Source organism: Tuber melanosporum, assembly GCF_000151645.1.
Source record: "Tuber melanosporum whole genome shotgun sequence assembly, scaffold_3, strain Mel28".
Lineage (NCBI taxonomy): Eukaryota > Fungi > Ascomycota > Pezizomycetes > Pezizales > Tuberaceae > Tuber > Tuber melanosporum.
The window spans coordinates 430,350-446,314 of NW_003298974.1; the positions used below are offsets into that span (position 1 = coordinate 430,350).

General features: G+C 47.6%; 2 protein-coding genes; one reads left to right on the forward strand and one right to left on the reverse strand.

The window, feature by feature from the left end:
- Positions 1-8,246: 8,246 nt before the first annotated feature.
- GSTUM_00006760001 (uncharacterized protein) lies at positions 8,247-9,046 on the reverse strand. XM_052355776.1 has 1 exon: positions 8,247-9,046. Exon 1 carries the CDS (start codon positions 8,825-8,827, stop codon positions 8,576-8,578), a length of 252 nt encoding a protein of 83 aa, XP_052211743.1. The 5' UTR covers positions 8,828-9,046; the 3' UTR covers positions 8,247-8,575.
- A 4,602-nt stretch (positions 9,047-13,648) lies between these two features.
- On the forward strand, positions 13,649-15,452 carry GSTUM_00006761001 (uncharacterized protein; the record flags this gene model as incomplete). XM_002838930.2 has 5 exons in its annotated part: positions 13,649-13,773; positions 13,869-13,967; positions 14,069-14,407; positions 14,466-14,610; positions 14,684-15,452. The coding sequence occupies 5 exons, from the start codon at positions 13,649-13,651 to the stop codon at positions 14,720-14,722; spliced, it is 747 nt and encodes a 248-aa protein (XP_002838976.1). The 3' UTR covers positions 14,723-15,452.
- Between the last annotated feature and the right edge of the window lie 513 nt (positions 15,453-15,965).

Sequence of the window (15,965 nt, forward strand, 5' to 3'; positions counted from 1 at the left end):
CCTCCTATTCTTGGCAGTCATGCCAAACAGCCTATTCCCTCCAAGTACCTTTCTGAGTTTACAAGGGGACGAATTCTCTGGTTATGCAAGCCTCAGATGACAAATCACCAAATTTCCCACTACCTTGACATTCCTCTCAGTACTGTTAAAAGCACATTTGCAAAGAGAGATCAAGAGGGTAAGGAGAATGAAGGTAGAGGAAGACATTCTAAAACTACCAAGTTGCAGAATGATGCTATGGTAGAGGAAGCTCTCAAAAATCACCATACCAGCTACTCTGAGATTGCTGAGAGAGTGGCTCTCAATGTTTCTGCTAAGACTGTGAAGAGAAGACTTGCACAAAAGCTTCTTAAAAAGTGGATGGCACAAGAGAGGGTTTATTTGGATGAGGATCTAGCTCAAAAGAGATTGGAATGGGCATTAGCCCATAGGAATTGGACAAGGCAGATGTGGAGAAGGAAGGCAATGTGGGGGGATGAGGTAGCTGTGGAGAGGGGAGGAGGAAAGAGAAGAAAATGGGTATTTAGATAGCCAAAAGAAGAGTGGAATAAGGATTGTGTTGAACCTACTGCTAGGAAAGGAGAGAGAAAGATTAGTCAGATGATGACTGGTTGTTTCTATAGTCAAACTCATGGTCTTTTTTTACCTGTTTTTCCTGATCCTACTTCTGCTGGAGGTGGAATGACTGGAAAGTCAATTATTGATGTTTATGATCAATATGACTTTCCAGGGATATGGGAGGATATCAAGGAGCATGTTGGAGAGGAAGAGGTATTTTTGATCATTGACAATGCTAAGACTCACTTGCCTTTCAGGAGAGAAGCAAAAGCAAAAGTTTTATTGGTCTATCTAAAAAGGCATCTCGGTCCAGCCGACGAAGCCGTGAAATCTATGAATCTTCGCGAGTGCACCCTTAGGAGCATCAACACCGTCATCCTCATCATAACCCTGATCGTAGATGTTGCCATCGGCCTCGGTCTCAACCGCAGAGAACGGGGTCCTATCCGTGGTACTGAGGGAAGGAGAATAGAATCCTACCCACCAGACGGGCGCCTCCTGATACATGGGCTTCGCAGGGTTCTGCTCAAGGGTGGGGTGTTGATCGAATACGACGTAACGTCTAGGTTGGCACTTGAAACTGAACGACCTCTCCTTGACGGACATGCCGGGCGCACACCTCAAGAGCTTGGGACCCGTATTGTACAGTATCCGGCGATAGTGATGTTTGTTCTTGGCCGAGAATCCGATCCATCCCCCATTGTGTTCCTGTTGGTCGTACAATAGGGGACTATCGACCTGCTTCAGGGCGTTGACGGCACCGGCGTAACTGATGGGCGCGACCCCCACCAGATTGGGAGTGTGGGGCGGAGTATTGTTAGGTGGTGTCAGGAGACGATGGAACAGCGTCCAGTTGGGAGCGGCCAATGACTGCTGGGAGAAACAGATAATGCGCATATAGATCGGGCGACGCCAAGTGAGACGGAAATTGATGGAAAGTTTCTGAACCTTGATGATAGGATGATAACGTAGATGCTTGCGCTCCTCGAATTCAGACGTCATAGCGTCCGCCGGGGCCCTGACATTGCCTAAGCGATGATGTCCCGGTCGGATGACTTGCCATGTTGGGAGAAAGAAATTGCAATCGTCGCCCACAGTGGGGGCTGTGACGATATAGTGACTCTGATCCTCCGGGGACGGTAGGGGACCTCTCAGGATGGTGCTATGCCAATTGACATGCTTGCGATGCGCTACGGCAGCGCACACCTTACGGCGGAAGCGCCTTGTGGGCATCTTTCTCTAATAGCGACGATAGTACCGACGACGAAAAGGGTAACGACGACAACAAACACCATAAAAACGACGTCGATAATACCTCATACCCTCCTCCGATTCGGAATCCGATGGAATGTCCTCGAGCGTATGATAGACCTCCGGATGATGTTGACGTAGGTATGACTCAGTGACAGATGGGGCCGATTCACTCTGTGACGTTTGATATGACTCGTCTTGTTGACTCATAGGTGTGTGTGTGTGCGAAAGAAAAAAAAAAACAGGGAAGAGTGGGAGTGGTGAATATTTATGATGCAAACGCGTACACAGACCCCTGTCACAACAACCAAACAACCAAAAGAGGAAACCTTGGCGTAGAGTCCCACCACTCCCACTCCAACTATAATATTAAATAGTCGGAGTGGGAGCACGTGACACCCATTGGGAGCGGTACGTACCTCGCTTAGGATATAATGGGACACATTTCCGCCGTTGTGAAGGATTCGTTCCAACAATCAAACCACCACCGCCATGACTCCCATCGATAAAACACAAAACCTCTCTCTCCATGCTTCCCCGATACTTCCTGAGACTCCTCCTCCTCCTGTTGCGAATAATAGCGAATGTTCTGTATGCCCTTCGACCGATCCCGACACACCAAGCGAGATGAGCAAACTACCTCTCCTCGAACGCAAACCATCGCCGATACCGACGCCGACCCAATGGAGGAAACGGAAGGCGGAAGGCGAGGCCGTGAAAGTACTCCTTAACATGATGGACAGGACCCCGATGCCATCATCACCACCTCAACTCCGATCGATTGGTCGCCCACCCCGCAACCCAAACTGAGTTCCCGGCTGGTGGCAACACCTGATCTTGGAACAATTGTCCAACCCGTTCCTCGCGGAAGAATCTGTACAAAATACCTACTGGTCACGTACCCCCGTTGTGACGATCTCCCGCCTGAACCGATTATCGGCGCTTGCAGACAACGTGGTCTTCACCTCGTACTTGGACAGGAACGTCACGCAGATGGAGGAATTCATTACCACGCTCTCGTCCGTCGAGTGGACGGAAAACGGTTCAAAACCACAAACATGCGATGTCTCGACGTGGAATTCGGGGGCCGCGTTTATCATCCAAACCTCCAAACGGTTTACCGAACTCCTGAAAAAGTGTGGGATTATTGCCGGAAGGAAGGACGGGTGCTCGTACAGGATTTCGAAAGGGAAAATTGTGGGGGATCCGGTACAGGAAAATCTAAGGATAGAGATACGTTGCTTGGATGTTTCGCTGCAGAAACTAAGGATCAAGTGAGTAAACCCCCTCACCAGCCCCCCGAACAGGCGGTCGATACAGAAAGACCTTGTATATTCCTCGTTGTCGTTCATTTACATTAGAATCATGGGGGAGGATATACATGTCCCGGGGACCGAAGGCTGACGGGATGAATAAAACAGTTTCTCGAGAACGTCCATAGCGTGGCTCTGAGACTTTATCTCGGTAGCTATAATAACGTTCACATGGTAGCGGAAAAACATTATCCAACCGTAGAAAATGTATATAGATCTCCTTATCCTGTTGAGAGTTGGGATTTGCCTTCGGATTGAGTAGTTTGGTGTAATCGTTTCCTTTCATTGTATCGCGATGATTCATGTAGGGGTATCCTTGGTTTACGACCTTTGGCCTTGATCTTATACGGTCCTACAAGGACCGGTAAGACCGAATGGGCACGGAGTTTAGGGTCTCATATTTTCTTTTCGGGTTTCTTTAATCTTTCCTTGTATCATGAGACTTACAAGTATGTGGTTTTCGATGATGTGGAATTTACGCGTATGGATGTATTTAAATGTTGGTTCAGTTCACAGGCTGAGTTCACCAGTACGGACAAGTACTGTCGGAAAACTCAGGTAGTTCACGGTCGCCCAGTTATAGGTTGCTTTAACCATGACCCTCGCTTAGCGAACTGGGCCGATGCAGAATGGATGGATGGGAATTGCGTGTTCTTTAATGTAATTGATAAATTATATCGCTCTTAAATATGTTACTCTCTAGGGGAATGTGATGGAGGAGGGGGCTTCGCCCCCTATCCCATCCGTAGCACTTCCTCCAAACGGTATTCACCACCATTGGACCCCACCACCAACCTAAAGAGAAGAAAATGGGTATTTAGATGTCCAAAAGAAAAGTGGAATAAGGATTGTGTTGAACCTACTGCTAGGAAAGGAGAGAGAAAGATTAGTCAGATGATGACTGGTTGTTTCTATGGTCAAACTCATGGTCTTTTTTTACCTGTTTTTCCTGATCCTACTTCTGCTGGAGGTGGAATGACTGGAAAGTCAATTATTGATGTTTATGATCAATATGACTTTCCAGGGATATGGGAGGATATCAAGGAGCATGTTGGAGAGGAAGAGGTATTTTTGATCATTGACAATGCTAAGACTCACTTGCCTTTCAGGAGATGGCTCAGGAGAAATGGAATTTCTCTGATGGAAATTCCTCCCTATTCACCAGACCTCAATCCAATTGAAAATGTTTGGTCTCTTGTGAAAGACAAGCTTCATAAGCACTATCCTGAGCTGTTTCTCCTGAAGGGCCCTGTCAATGAGATCAAAAAAATTATAGAGGAGGCTATCACTCATTGTTGGGAACTTCTGGACCCAAAGGTTTTTGATACTTTGGCAGGATCAATGGTGGATAGGGTGGAAGCAATTATTAAGTCTGATGGATGGTATACTAAATATTAATTTCTACTATGTATTTATATTTTTTTATTTTCTTTTGGGTTTTCATGATAGTGGGTTGGTGGGGGAGTGTGGTTGTCATCACCGAAGATTTTCCGGCCGTTGACAGCTAGTTAATTTTGTCCCCGGACAATAGATAGTTGAACAACCAGGACAGGTTGGATTTTTTTCTCTGGGGTTTTTTTTTTTTTGAGGTTTGTCTTGTGCGAAGAGGTTGATTAGCTAGCTTGGAGATTGAAGGTGATTGCAATTGCAAGGCATTTTCTTACAGTTCGAAGGTTTCATCAGTGATAGTTGGTGACTAGCAGGTTCTCATCCTGTGAAGTACACATACCATTCCGCTCATTTTTTTTGTTTTTCAGTACCTATGTTCCCCTGTGCTTTAGGCCCGTAGAGCATATAGTAATCGCTTTGCGATCTTCAACCGCATTCGTGGTAATTAGAGCCACACCGATTAATTCTCGGTGCCGGGTAGCTCCTCGTGATGTTACGAGCTAAGGAGTTTAACGTTAGCTGCTTCGTGAACTCCCTCTCCTTGGTGCTCGTCAACGGGTGGTGATATTTCTCGGAGGCCTGGCAGCGATGTAACTCGGTGGTTAGGTGTTCATGGGAGGCATCCCCGGTATTTGGGGTACAGATTTGACGGCCCGCCAGGGCTAGGATGCAAATATTACACACATTAAGGCAAAGACCAAACCGCCCAGAAAACCATATATGATGATCTTGAGTATGGTGGAAAGAGTTTCTGAGGAGTATAGGAACACATAGTTAGTAAACGGGACCTCACAACGCTCTAGGCTTTCTCAAACAACCCAGGAATTGGGCGCAAGTGCGACGAAGTGAAAATGTCTGTGGCTGGCAGTTTGGATATTTCCAGGCATGCGTGGGACCAAGTCGAGTTTAAGTATCCAATCTCATCCATCTCCACAGTTACCTGTCCTCCATGTGTCAGCTCGCAGAAAACTTGTAACTTGGGAAATAGTCATAATGATGCGGTAATACTGCTTTGGACCCCTAAGACACCTGTTGTCTTCATGCCGACTATCCCTATTGGACCCTTCCTCTCTCGTATCACACTCGAGCTACTGTACATAGACGATTGCTCAGATAAGGACCTGTCCTAAGGAAAACCCGTAAGTTGGCTCTTACACCGACAATGTGCAACTTTCTCTAATTCAACATTCGGTCTGTGCCCGCGTGCAAAATAAGAGATGGCACAAATGAACGAAAAATCAAAGCACAATCTGGGACCCCGCATCACAACCTAGTCCACTTGCAAATAATATGGACAATCCAGTGATAAATACGAGTATTGAGGACTATTCCTCACTGGAATGTAAGTCTTCCAGGAATGTCGTTAATCTTTGCTCAGGTCCTGTGATGTACGGCACCTTTTACGATCACCGTAAAAAAAACTCTTGTGGCAGGGAGGTTTGAAGATGGTGGTGCAACAACCAGTTCACGGTGTATTTTCCTCGCAAAAAGAGCAGTCCTTGGTGACTGTTTTCTCTGGATGGCGCTTCTTGTGGTCGGGGAGGTATGCCGTGGTTGGCAGCTTGAAAATTGAATTATTTTTTTGGTTGAAAAATACAGCAGTACATTGGTGTATCGAGGGCTTTGAAACCCCCCCCCGCGTCCGCCAGTAGGGACCGTATATACTGGCGAAATCTGGTTGACACTTACCTTTATGAAGCGGTGGTGGTGGAATCCACGATTGCGTCAATATCAGAGCCCTGAAAGGTTTACACCTGGCTGTAGAGACTTATCCCATGGCCTTTTTATGGCGATTTTCCAGACAAGCTTAGGATAAAATCTTATTTAAACGTACTAGCACCTCTCGGCCTTTACCAGTCTATGAGGGTGTTGGTAGAGATAGAGCACTACTTAAAGTGAGCCTGTCCGGTAAACCTCCATCCTACCAAAGTTCCTCTGACCTATCAATAACAAAACGCTTTATCTTATCATCATTATCTCGATCTCACCAAAACACACCTACTAGCGATGGGCATGAGCATACCCGAGCAGACCATGGGGGCCGTGTATGATCGCGATCCGACCAAGGACCCCACAACCGATGGCGATTTTTTTTTTCCCCTATGCCCTGGGGGGGCACTGCCAGTGCCCAAGTCAAATTGAGCTACTCCTCATCGCTACTTCCTCTTAGTAACGGTGAACGGTGAATGGTGATGGTCACAATCAGGTCATGATCTATCACCTTGTGTGTATATGTCTTGGTAATCATGTGATACCGTCTACAGTATCAGCACGCAGTAGAGTTCCATAAATGAGTTGCGCCCCGGAATATTGTCGGACCGCAACCTACCATAATCAACCGTACTTAACCGTGCTCGGTCATTTGCTCAAGCTTGTTGGAACCCAGCCCAGACCCCGACGGCGACTGCGCTCATACTCCCTATACTCCCTATCTCTCCCCACCTATCCTACGGCTCACGTCCGCATTCAGGTACCCACCGCCAGTGACGGGCCGAACCATAATCTGATCGAGAAGGCCCCATTGTCGAATGATCGGGCACGGTCACTGCGGCAGCATGATTCAGTGTGCACAGAGAGTGATCGATCATGATCTACTCGAGCAAAACTGGGGCGCAGTCATGTGGCGTCACTCGATGGGGTGAGCCGTTCCCGGAGCTTGTCGAGGTAGGGCTGTGTAGGCCCCAACATGATAATTATATAATAATAATATTATTATTATGGTATATAATATTCAACATTTGGATATTACATACCATACACTATAAACTATGCACCACACTTAAGAAAAGATTTTGTACGCTGTACACCATCTTTTTGGTGTCAACATTGGATATTATAATATAGACTAATATATACGATAATTTGCGATTCATACAAAAACACCAAGCGCCGCCTAGAACTTCCCCATCGCTACCATCCTTCCCTTCTCCAAGAGTGACTTTCGAGCAACAACATCAACACTTCTATGATATGCACTGAAATAGCCAAAGTTGGATTCACCAGTTGGAATTGTATCGGGAAGCTATGATGCTCCGGGCCCTTGAATATTTTTGTCAAACGCTCACAATTTTTCATTCTCCAGAAAAGTATGGAACAGTACAAGCAGAAAAGTGAGAAAAGGGACATGGATAACAAAGAATGGTTTTGACACGGTAGTTTTGCCACTAGTAATCCACCGGAAACATTCCGTTATCTAGTCATTCTGCCTTTCCACCACTTGAAGCGTTCACCGCACTCTTCCACGATGTCGAATCTACCCTCAATTTTCCGGCGTTTGTGAACAATGGGAAAAAGATCGGGCGGTGCCTCAAGATTTTGGTGGCGGCGTAATGGTTTCCCAATCCCGTCGGGAATTGGATAGGATCGGATAACCTATCGTGGTCAAATTGACTCCGACTCCACACAACATCCCCCACACAGGCAAGTGCACTACTGTGTACTCTACTGTACTAGTGCTCGCACAACCGGAAAACACCCAAATACGCACCCCGTCCAGATATACACAGTTCCTATTGATTGGCTTGGCTAGGATCGCCAGGGTCCGGCCAGCCAGTAGCGAATTGTGTCCTCGGAATATTTGGACGAGATGTGTGTTTGGATGCTCCGTCGCTGATTGTGACGGCATAACCCAAAAGCCCGTGTCCAACGCATCTCTATCCAGGCACGTAGGGTTGATAGCACTGTACCGTACAGTACCAATATGAGCAGTAGTAGCATGAACATAGTAGCCGCAGGAGATCGTAACCCATCATGAATTCTTTCCAAAACCTCAAGCAAGCGTAAGCCAAGAAAGGAAACTTCTGACCATGGACAAAGCTAAAAACAGTTACTGAAGTACAGTACCAGAAAACGAGATCAAGAACGGAAACCCCCGCAGGGTATAATAACAATAATTCCTCAAAGGTACTGAATAATAGTAAGCAGGGGTGGGGGAGAATAAAATAAATAAACCACATTAAAGGACAATACAATAAGAAATTAAACGAAAAATCCCCACTCAATAAGCAGCCTACACTATTTCCCTCCCATCCCATCCTCTCAGCCACCACTCTCACCCCTCACACCTAATAGTAGCCCCTCCTCCCACTCAACACCACCGCTCCCGGAACCTCCCGAGTGCTAACCCAACTCCCCCTCGGCGACGAATACACATGCCGCACGCGCGCGGTACTGCTTCTTCCCCCACCGATACTCGACGTGGAAAAGTAACTCCTCCTAGGAGTCGCAGCGTATTCGCGGGTGACCCTCCCTTCGCGGTAAACGTGGACCCGGCGCGCAGGCGGGTAATCGTCGTCGCGGGAGGATATTAGGCACATTTTTTTATTCTGTGGGCCTTTTTCTTTTTTCCTTTGCTCTTGTTCGAATGTTTATATAGGTGGATGGGAGGAAGGGAGGATGGTTCGAGGTCCCGATATCAGATGATAGGGTTTGATCCGGTGCGATGGTTGATGATGGGGGGAGGGGGGGGCTTTATAACTGACTTTCTCGTGAGGAGGGGAAGAACAAGATGTCATATCTCACCTATCAGTACTGCGCTGTCTTCGTCGTTGTTGGGTTGCTATATCATATCATGGCTTGTGTGAGATAGAGGCGAGAATCATGGAACGACGCCGGCTACGTCATAACTGCAGTACTTTCGCCTCCTCGTTGCGCTCATGCTTACTGCTAGGCAATTTCGTACGACCTCGCAACCCCCCCAGCCTATCATAGTCCTAGGCTCTTTCCTTCCCCCACAATCTGCAAAATGCACAGCAACCTTTTTGACCCCTTGGCAGTGGGTACGAGGCTGGCATCAAAGATGATGAGCAGTGTAAGGGTCTTCCACCGAAGACAGCCGCATTCATGACTTTCCAACCAGTGATCCGGTCAAGCAATCTAAACCAAATCTTGATCTATATATATAAAACAATTCCCTAGATTTTACTTTCTAACCCTTTAGAACTCTGTATCTAAAACTTGCTGAGGAACTATTGAGAGGGCTATGGTTGATACATTGATCTTGGAAGGCAATTCCTGATGATTTCGTATGGGAAATCGCAAGGCTTGGCACTGTTTTCAGCTTTAACTTTACAGTATTGAATTCCAAAGTACGAGCGAGTGCTGTAGCCAGCAATTCTTTAATAATCTGTGAGCACCTGTGGAGATATTTGAAAGGATTTTGGATTATTCTATCGATTTTTTTTTTTTTTTTTTTACAGCTACAGAATGTATTGAACGGAGAGAGAGCATGAAGTAGAATGGTTTGGGGCTGTTGTTACAAGCCATTCTGCTCACCATTTTTGACGCCAGCCTCGTATGATACTTGTAATCGGGAACCTTTGTATAATATCGGATATCTCTCGACGGGGGTCCGATAATAGCAAAAGAAACAATCGTCGAACCACACCATCTCCGTTACAATTTCAGGTAGCGAGTCCTCCCCTCCAAAAACGTCATGCCCGATCCGCAGGCTCAACGAGAACCCCCTCGTAGCCTACCCGCGATCATTCACAACATCTCCGAGAACGAATACATTAGTTCTAGCGCTACTACGAGAGGAAGAAGCCAGAGATAGAAATTCTGTCATAGAAAGGAACGGAGAGAAAGATGACATCTCTTACCCTTTCGAGAAGGGGGCATTGTATGTTAGATACTGGTCACTACCGATGGGGACGCCTTGAGAGCTTCTCCTGTATAATATTTTGGCCGGGTTGGGTGAATATGCGGGGTTGGTCTGGTTAGTACTACAAGTACAGTAGTAGGTTACCGGGTTGGTCTATCGCATATAACTGATATAATGGATTGGCCCGAGTTATTGGTTGGGTCACGAAAGAAGGCAACGGGATTACTCGTAATGTACGAGTACTCGTACTGTGCTTGTACAGCAGTGTCCATAGGCCATACAGCACGCGTCCCACAACACGACAGACGCGAGGAGCTTTGTCGGCTGGAAGTAGAATCTTTTGTTCTCCCCTATAGGTTGAAAGTACATACAGGCTTCGAGCACTGGCCCTCATACCGTACCCAGTCCATACCTGTACAACGTCCCATCCAGCAGATTACATACTCGAGTACTCGAGTATATATATACATGCATACATGCATACATACATACATACATACATACATACATACATACAACACGAAGAGAAGAGGAAATGAGGTTTACGAGAATTAGATGATTAAACACCTTCTATAGAATTATACAGGCCGGGGATTCAAAGAAATAGAGAAGCAGATTTATGAGACCAAGTCTGGGAACGGAAACAAACAAAAAAAAAAAAAAAAAAAAAAAAAAAGAACCCAGACAGCAGAAGAATTAATATTCTACGGCAGACAGTAGAGTGATCAAATCGAATCAAATCAAACCAGAGACCATTCCTGTGGCCGCTCCCGCCGGTCGTAATAATTATCTTGCACAGGTTGCTGCTGCCGCCTCGGCCTTTGAGGGGGAACCTGATACGGGTTCGCTTCATAAGCGCCGTATGCATTCTGCGCTGAGTTCCTGTACCCGCCGTTCCCCCGCTGCGGTTGCGGCTGTCGAGGGAGATAATCGTTGTGGCCGGCGTTATGTCCTGCGTGTTGACCGTATCGCCCTCCTTGATAGTATACCCCACCCTCTGGGTACCCCGCGACTGCAGGGGGTAAAGTCGGGGAATATGCGGATGCAGGACTTTGTGATCTAAACGCGGCCGATCGGTCACCATATGCATCCCGCTGATAACCACCAACCGGCGTCGGAGTCCTCTTGTTCGGCTGTCGTAGAGCCTGTAAAGGAGTCGGAACTCGGTGTTCGTGTTCTAGCCCCCGAGCTTCCGGTTTCAAACTTCTCTCACTTCCTACCGCTTTCATTGGCGTCAACTCGTGTTCCTCAACCTTCACCTCTACAGCGATTTGCTCTGTGTTTTCCAGAGTCGGCATAATGGGTAGGGCATCGTCATTGTGCGCATCGAAGTATGCATATTTAGGTGGTTCCGGGGCCGGCGGCTCACGCGTTACGAGTGAGGACGCCAGTGGTGAAATTTCGGCTTTCATCTTTTTCTCCCGTCGACCGCCGCACCCTCCGCAACAACATGTGCAACACCGATACCCGCAGAGGCAACAGCGCAGGAAGCCCCATAGAATAGAAAGGACGATTATTCCACCGACAATGCAGATTACTATAAAGGGAATTCTGGGACAGTTAGTGGTGTGGGGCGATCGTGGCGGACGGGACCCAAGCCCAAGTGAAGACATAAAACTCACTTGCAATATTTTTTCTCCATACCTGGTTCCCTTTATTAGAATGGTTCAAATAGATAGGAATATTCCAATTCATGGTCCATATTCTGCCTACCATAATCACGAGGAGCAAAACTCACATGTATCAAAGGACCTTAATGAGGCACTCAAATCTCGCCAACCGCTAGCGATATCCCGCCGGATGACACCCATACTGTATGTGTTGTAGACTCCCTCGAAAAGCAGAATAGTCTGCCAGCTTTCCCACCTCTGAAAGAGACGATACCCAGCGTCTCGGGTGCAGAATCTGTTAAAGAAGATTGAGGCTATGAAACCCGGGTTCGATACGCAATATTCAAGGGCCACCAGACATGAACGGCCCGACAGACGGCAAACTTGATGGTGAAGAAGAAAAAAAAAAACAAAGAATTTACAATAAACTAGCACACCCCAGGCGTGATGAAGGATGATGAAGAGAGGCGGGAATTCGGAGATTGCCAGCAAATGAGCGACCGGGAGCAAAGAAAATAGAAAGGGAAGGAAACCAACACGGGGCTTTGGAAAAGGATCGCTGTCTCCGAGAAAAGGAAGAAACGGGGGAGTGAGGAGGAGGCGAAAGGGCACACCCGTGATGGGAAAGAGTACCGGGTATGTAGAAAGATTATGGGCGAGACCGACTACACGGGGCAGAAGCCACACAGGATAGCGATACCGGAAGTACAAAGCCAAATGCTAGCGAAATTGAACAACGAATTCAAACATGCACATGGAAATCAAGGAGCGACAGGACACAGGGCACAGGGGAATTTGGCAGGTTGACAGAGTGCTCACCAATGTTAGGAGTGGTTGACACTCTATTTGTGACAAGATGAATCCTCTCCCATACAAGTACCAGACTTTGTTTGCGGTCGCATCGCATTGCGATAATTTAATGGTCTAATCAAAACCAACCCCTGCCATCCGCCACGCTTGGCGGCCGCTCAGTGGGAGGATCCGGGGGCGCCAAAATCGCGTCAACTGAATGGTGGGCTTTGTCCATGAGTTTCAATTGGTCTCCATACCATGCTATAAATATGGGTATCCACAGCCAAAAGTAGATGGCCGGAAATATTCAGAGACTTTATGGAACTCCTGAAGCCGCCGGGCCAGATTCGCTTCTTGTATCCCGTTGAAGTCATGGAACAATCTATCAGGGGTTTCATAGGGTCTAGAGGTTTGCGTCCCGTCCCATAGCATCATAATTATCTTCGAACAATTGGCCTGGTGGGGTCGACACTCCATCCCAGATCCACCCCAGGTAGAGCAAGGGCAAGAACAGTAACCATGATTTCATGTGGCATCGCGGGTAATCCGGTATCACGCAAACGTACAGCCGATCCCCGTTAAAACAATAGCACAGCAACTGTGGCCCAATTCGGATGCCCGAGTGCTTTCCTGTGACAGGAGGAGACTGCAAGATTGTGCGCGAGGCTTGTCGTTCGTACTCGAGTACAGTGCATGTGCCTGTAGCCATTCGGGACAGTGTGATACTGTTTACTGTTAGTCAAGCACGGAGAAGCATATGTGAAAGCTCGAGTCGGTTATGGCAGCACCTGTTGGGCTTTGTTGGGATTATTGTTCCCATTGTGCCCATCATACGCGCTACAGTATTTGTACGGACTACTGGTACCTTACTTACAATTACCGGTATTTTCCTTTAAGGCCTGATGTCCTACCGGTATGCGTTCGGATCGAGTATGACAATATGATGCGAGCACTGTAAAATCTAGGGCATCTCCCAACTCGTGTTAAGCGATACGGCATCATATCATAATACTGTAAGTTAAGGCTGATAAATACTGTACGAGTACGGCTCAGACCCATGCACGAATTACCATCTTGGCAAGCGTATCATGACGCGCGCTTCATCCACACCTGCGGTTCTTCCTCACCCAAACATGGCCCGAGCCTGGACCCGCGATAAAGAGCAAACTTCCTCTGCGGAAGAGCAGATCCCCGAGACACCGCCTGACGGCGTCGAGATATACACTGATGACAATCCACCTCCGAGATCTATATATAAGTAAAGTTTCCACCTCCGGCCCATGATTTTTTTTGCCCCTACCCGCGAATCATGGCCCTCATAGCGGCTACCGTCTGACAAAAGTGATTCGCTAGTTACTGGTGCCAGAGATACAGTCTATTCACTCGCTACGACGAAGACGTTTGGATAACACAGAACGGGTGGTTTGAGGTAACTCCTGAGAAGGTTGCTAGGTAAGTTTAGCCCTAGAAGTCGGAGACCTTCTCCCCCCCCCCTCATTCTCTCCTTTACCGAAAGTTCTTCCCCACTAATCTTCCCCCCCCCCTTCCACCAGGAAGATAGCCGACCACGTGCTTGGCAGCCCTGTCGAGACCATCCTGGACGTGTTCTGCGGTATTGGTGGTAATGCTATTCAATTCGCTCTCTCCACCTCCTGCAAACGCGTGATCGCGGTGGATAAGGACCAGACGGCGATTGACTGCGCGAGACATAACGCGAGGATTTACGGTGTGCTGGACAAGATCGAGTTTGTCGTTGGCGATGTGTTCCAGTTGATTGAGAAGCAGGATCCGAGACTCGCGGCGGATGCTGTATTCATGTCACCGCCTTGGGGAGGTCCGAGTTATCGCGGTTTCGGTGTGTTCAATTTGGATACTCTGAAGCCGTATTCGGGGTATGTCCTGTCCCTTCCGCATGTTTGCTGGGGATGTGCTGATGGGTTCGAGGGACAGGGCGTATTTGGTGGAGCAGGCACAGAAGATTTCGCCGAACTTTGCTCTCTACTTACCCAGAACTTCAGACCTCAACCAGATTGCGAAGATAGTGCCTGGTCGAAGGATACAGGCTATCCATTACTGCGTTCGACAGAGGAGCAAAGTGCGGGGCATCCTTTCATGCCTTAACATTTGTTTGGAGCGATTGGCTGACTGGTTGAACGGAACTGCGCTAGACCTTGACGGTATATGCGGGGTGTTTATCAAAAGTATAAGTATTGATTCTATTGACTTGATGGAGGAAGGGTTCAAGCGGGACTCACCATCCCCAGGTGCCAAGTAAGTAGGGATATACATGTTACCGCATAGCGCTAAACAGGCAAGTATAATGTGCAGTAATATACTTGAGTAAATTTCCCATTGGAACTACCGCGAGCAAGTACATAGCACGGAATCCGAGCATAATCCACAGGTGGTGTGGTGTGGTACCCTCTCCGGTCCGAACCCCATCCACTACGCAAGCAGCCCCGCCGGCCCGATATGATACCTGACCAAAAATTACCGCGTAGTATGAACATGAGCACAGGCACATAGTATTTGAATTCCGCGCGCCCGTGGAGGGAGGGGGTACGATGCGAGTACCGGTACCGTAATAACATCGTGTGCCAATTAGCGCACCGCTACTCTACCATCAATACCGATGGGGCATTGCTTTTTTCGTGATCCTTCCCACCAATCACCCACCACATCGAAACGGTTGTTTGCGGGACCATTGCGGATATTGTATCAAAAATAAAAGCGGAGATCCTGGGGTTCTGTACTACGCCGCAAATTTGATACCACGAGCACCATAGCTGGACAGTGCCAGTACCGGCAGTACTCGTAGCACGAACGTGAAATGTGACTCTCACAGCTGCAGCACAGCCAGGCAGCCTCGTTCATATCGAAGATGAAGAGAGAGAGAGAGAGAAAAAAACGGTTACCGATACTGATTTCGTTTTACGGTATGATACTCATGGATGATACGGATTTAGCCGTATAGCATTCGAAACGGGGGCTATGAGAGTTTGTGCGTGGCAATTATGTTCAATTGACGGCTAATCACTCAGTAGGCGTCGCACGGTCCGGTGGAAATACCATATCCAGCTTGGGTTCCCACTTGCAGAATTACGGGAAGGGTCTTTTGTTTTCCTGACATACAGAATCACTCATTGAGGGAAGAAGGTTGGATGGGCTGAGCTCACGGTGCGGTAGAAGGCAAAGGCAGCAGCAAAGGGAAGATGGGTGAATTGGGAAACTCGTACAACTAAATACCGTAGCCAACCATCGTATTGCTATAAACAAATCATATTAGAAAGCACACAGCTTTGACCATAATTTTTCACCATTGTGATCTGACTACCGTAGTTGACATATGCTTAATAATGGAGTTCTTTAATGTTTACATTTCTAATACGAGCAAATTATGATAGACTGCAAGTCCCCAGAACGCCGCGTCCAAACGGATTCCGCGAAAGT

Bases quoted from the DNA above. Each gene is read 5' to 3' on its own strand.
- GSTUM_00006760001 (XM_052355776.1), bottom strand. From the start codon at position 8,827: ATGTGCCTAATATCCTCCCGCGACGACGATTACCCGCCTGCGCGCCGG.